The sequence below is a fragment of the Camellia sinensis genome, chromosome 5 (genome assembly GCF_055761805.1).
Source record: "Camellia sinensis isolate YWXY chromosome 5, ASM5576180v1, whole genome shotgun sequence".
NCBI lineage: Eukaryota > Viridiplantae > Streptophyta > Magnoliopsida > Ericales > Theaceae > Camellia > Camellia sinensis.
The window spans coordinates 155779633-155784227 of NC_138965.1; the positions used below are offsets into that span (position 1 = coordinate 155779633).

Below are 4595 nucleotides of genomic sequence, written 5' to 3' on the forward strand. Positions count from 1 at the left end.
AATACATAACAAAAAAAATTAAAATATTTAAAAATATATTTATAAAATAGAGTTTGAATTTATTTTTATAAAATATTTTAAAATTTAAAAAATTAAAATCGTAATATTTTGAAATTAAAATATTTAAAAATATTCAAAAAATTAAAAAAGTAAAAAAATCGTAACATATTTAAATATTAAAATATTTAATATCTTAACAAAATTAAAATATTTTTAAAATATGTAAAAAAAATTAAAATATTGATTTAAATTGAGTTTTGAAAAGAGTTTTGAATTATGTGTTTGGTTATGAGTTTTGAAAAGTAATGATTATGTTTTGAATTGAGTTTTGAGAAATGGTGTAGAATTATGATTTGAAAGCTCAAAACAAATAATACACTCAAATCAATGGGTGGAACTATAATTTGAAACCTTAACCAAACATAGCCTTAAAGTTTTATATTGATTTTTTGATTTTTTAACTAAAATATTTAGAGTTCATTTGGCAATATCATAAATAAGCTACTTATTTATTAACTTATTTGGATCATATTACACGTCTATTCATAATAAAGCACAAAAATCAACTTATAAATCATACCTAAAACAATCCTTCCCAAACACTCCCAAGAGACTACAAGAATAATATAATAAATACAACATTTGTAAATTACAAGATTTAATTTTTGTGAAAGTACTTTTTAAAAAGTGTTTGGATTCTCTCAACTTGGCCATCTTGGATAGAAAGATCATTTGGACTTGGTTGACCTATTTTAGGATTAATCTTAATGATTCGAATCATTTATTTTTTAATAATTATTGAGTAAAATATTTATACAAAATATTAAAATGATTAAATATCAATAATTATATGTTTAAATTATATTTGTATTATAAAAAATAAATGACTATTCTTATAATTATAATTATCATTCAAAGTTTTAAAATAAATGTAATTTAAATATATAATTACTGATATTCTATTATTTTAATTTTTTACATCAACATTCTACTGTTAAAAAATAAAAGAAATTAAATCCACCAAATCCAAAGATTCTCTCAAATTGGACGGTGAATTCGAGAGAATCCAATCCTTTAGAAATCTCACTCAAGGGTCTGCATTAATTGCTCTTACACTCTATATAGACAAAGGAAAGCTTCATACTGTGCTCATGACGTAGCCAAGCCTCACAGACATGGCCTTAACTTCAATCTTTGAATCCTCCGATGGTGAGCAGAGATGGATCAGCCAAGTCAGTAAAATCCTCCAAAATCATGAGACCATGGTCGAGATCGACCTCCCTGTTTCCATCTTTCGTGTGCCGACAAATATCAGTGTATTCAAGCCCCAAGCTTACACCCCTCAGCTCATTGGCTTGGGTCCATACCACCATTTTCATCCCGAGCTCTACGAGATGGAGAGGTACAAGCTCGCTTCAGCAAGCCGACTTAAAAAACAAATCATAAGTTTAGAATTCAAACGACTAGTCGATATGATAATCGAGCTTGAGCACAAAGTCCGAGCTTGTTACCACAAGTACTTGGACATTGAGGCTGAAACCCTAGCTTGGATTATGGCCATTGATGGCTTGTTCTTGCTTGAGTTTCTTCACAGTTTTTATATCAACATGAAAGAAAATATGTCGTCGTCTACTTCTACAACAGCTCACTTGATGGACTCCGCTGGAAGGAAACTGGTTCACAATGGAATCCTTGGCGACATAATGATGCTCGAAAACCAGATTCCAATATTCCTTTTAAGCAAGATTTTGTCGATCCAATGCTCGTTGCCTGATGTGGAAGACAATTTGTTGCCTTCCATGTTGGTGGGTTTTTGTGAAGCTCTCTCTCCACTCAAACTCATCAAGGAGGACCTCCCTTCGTCTCAAGTCTCTGAGCATGTACATTTGTTGGACCTTTTGTACCACATGACTGTGCCCAAAATTGAGGGTCCTCATGATCCACCAAGCAATAATACATATGGGAATATGGAATCTTCAAGCTTTGGTACATCTTCGTCACCAAGGCTTGATTCAAGTAAGTCTGGTCAGGTTTTCGATAAGCTTTGGAACTTGTTAACCAATCTAAATGTTGGGTTAATAAGTAAAATTACAAAGCCTGTTCAGAACATACTAGGTGTGTCTTCAAATATTGTTAGTAATCTACCAGGGATGTCGATTTTAGTACCAAGAAAGAAAGAGGACATGAAACCAGAAGAAGGCGAAGATTCGAGTGATGACAAGAAAACTCCTATAGTAGAGGAGATCATGATTCCTTCTGTATCAATGCTTTGTTCTGTGGGAGTGCAATTCTGTCGCAGTACTGGTGGCATTGGAACGATTAAATTCGACAATAAAACCATGAAATTTTACCTCCCTGTCATCACTCTAAACGTGAACTCCGAGGTAGTGATGAGAAACTTGGTGGCATACGAAGCTTCAATTACCTGTGAGTCCCTTGTTTTCGCACGATACACAGAGCTCATGAACGGGATCATAGATACTGATGAGGATGCAAAGCTGCTGAGAGAAAAGAAAATCATCGTAAACTGTCTGAAGAGTGATGCAGATGTCGCGGAACTCTTCAATGGGATGAGTAAGGCAGTGAGACTAACAAAAGTGCCATATATCACTACTAAAAAAAATACTTTTTGCGACCGCCATAAACCGTCGCAAATAATAAAAAACAGTCGCAAAAGACTTTTTGCGACGGTCCATGCGACGGCAAATGGGGGTCGCGAATATGGGGGTGGCAAATACTTTTTGTGACGGCAAAGCAACGGTCGCAAATTATTTGCGACCACCTAAACTACTTATGGCGACCCCTGTTTTGCCGTCACAAAAAACAAAGAAAAATACTAACATGATCTTTGGCGACCATCTTGTTACAGTCGCAAAAAATTAAAAATAAAAATAAAAATAAATAAATAAATAAACAAATTAGACAAATCAAACCCACAGCTAACCTCTAGATATTCTTCCTATTTTCGTCAAATATTAAAGCTTGAACAAAATAAAAACAAAAAATGTCACAATTAAACAATTACTTTTAATATGTGAAACTTTTTTTCATCATATTCCAGTTGGGATAATATCTGTCAAAACACTTCCAGTATACAATACTACTAATAGAACTTATAAAAGGCATGTCAATGAAGCACAAGCATTTCAAAGCCCAAATGATGAACTAAAGGTTTAAGATCTAACACGAGGCCTTTAAAGGACTGGGAACATCATTGTGAGAAGACATAAAAATGCAATCAAGTAAAGACAACCAAACATGCAGAACTAAGCTTCTTATGGAGCTCATCCAATTCCGATTGATAGCATGAGAAACCACATGTGTTAACAGCATTAAAATCCACAAGCAAAAATAAAGGTGAATAACCAGTAGCAACAATAATTCTTTGTTCTCACATGATAAAAAAATCTTATTCCAATCTCTAATCAGAGTAAGAGGGGAAGGGGAATGGAGGCAGGATAAGACAAATCATTGCTTACTTCTAATATCCATACTACCCTTGTTTTTTACCGGTCATACCTGCAACCACCTGCAAAGATGCAATCCGAATAACAATTTTTCTTATCTGTTAAATAACAATTTCTTATTTATTACTCAAATTTGAAAGCCTATTTTTCCTGTCTATTTGAAATTCACAAATTAATTTTTCTATTTGTTGCAATTATCCACCGCCACCACTCAAATATTACACAAAAATTCGCAAACTATTATTACCTATTCAAATTTTGAACAGCTTTGTCCTATATATCTGTTTCATCATCATCATCAACATCAACTAAAAAAAATAATAACAGCTCTGTACAGTTTTGAGGCATTGCATATCTGTTCAATGCTATTACAGATCTGTTTCATCATCATCATCATCATCATCATATCAATAACTACTACTATATATGTATATATATATATATATATATGTATGATCAGATCTTGAACACAAACACACAAACACTATTCAAAATCAAGCAATACAACTTTAAAATAAACCACCAATAACCCTTACAGTAGAAAACAAATTTAATAAATTAACTAATTAAAATTGATATATGCAACTGATAATGACTTTCACGCACAAAAGAAAGGACACACACACAAATATATATATATAGATACATATTTATGTTAACTAAAATTGTTATCATTCAAAGTGCATTCTTTCAACTATTTGGGCCAAGCAACACATATAATTCAAGTTACTGAGACACCTCTTTATAAGTTAAGCATTAACAAATTTGGGGAAAAATCAGATGGCATTTCATATATATAAATAATATACGATTTTGCATGGAAAAATGCATCTGATCAAATCTATGAATCAATATATATATATATATATATATATGATCAGATCTATAAATAAAATATATATATATGATCAAATCTTGAACTCAAACATTATCAATCTATGAATATATGTGCAGAGAGAGAAAAGTATTTAGATCTCCGATGGCTTCGAAACGGCCAGCGACTGTTTCGAAACGACCAGTGACGGCGTGGCCCAGCGACGAGATCACGGCGTCGCCAGGGCGGAGGTAGTGATGGATCTCGTCGTTGAGATCGACGACGATCCGATGCGACGTTAGGCGCCGGCGGTG

General features: G+C 32.8%; 1 protein-coding gene across 1 annotated transcript; it reads left to right on the forward strand.

Moving 5' to 3' along the window:
- The first annotated feature begins 1175 nt into the window (after positions 1–1175).
- Positions 1176–3177, forward strand: LOC145791800 (putative UPF0481 protein At3g02645). The gene is made up of 2 exons (XM_082872244.1): positions 1176–2574; positions 3062–3177. Exons 1-2 carry the CDS (start codon positions 1176–1178, stop codon positions 3175–3177), a joined length of 1515 nt encoding a protein of 504 aa, XP_082728370.1.
- Positions 3178–4595: the final 1418 nt, after the last annotated feature.

Bases quoted from the DNA above. Each gene is read 5' to 3' on its own strand.
- LOC145791800 (XM_082872244.1), top strand. From the start codon at position 1,176: ATGGCCTTAACTTCAATCTTTGAATCCTCCGATGGTGAGCAGAGATGG. The intron at 2,575-3,061 runs GTAAGGCAGTGA...ATCATATTCCAG, and splicing joins GGAACTCTTCAATGGGATGA to TTGGGATAATATCTGTCAAA.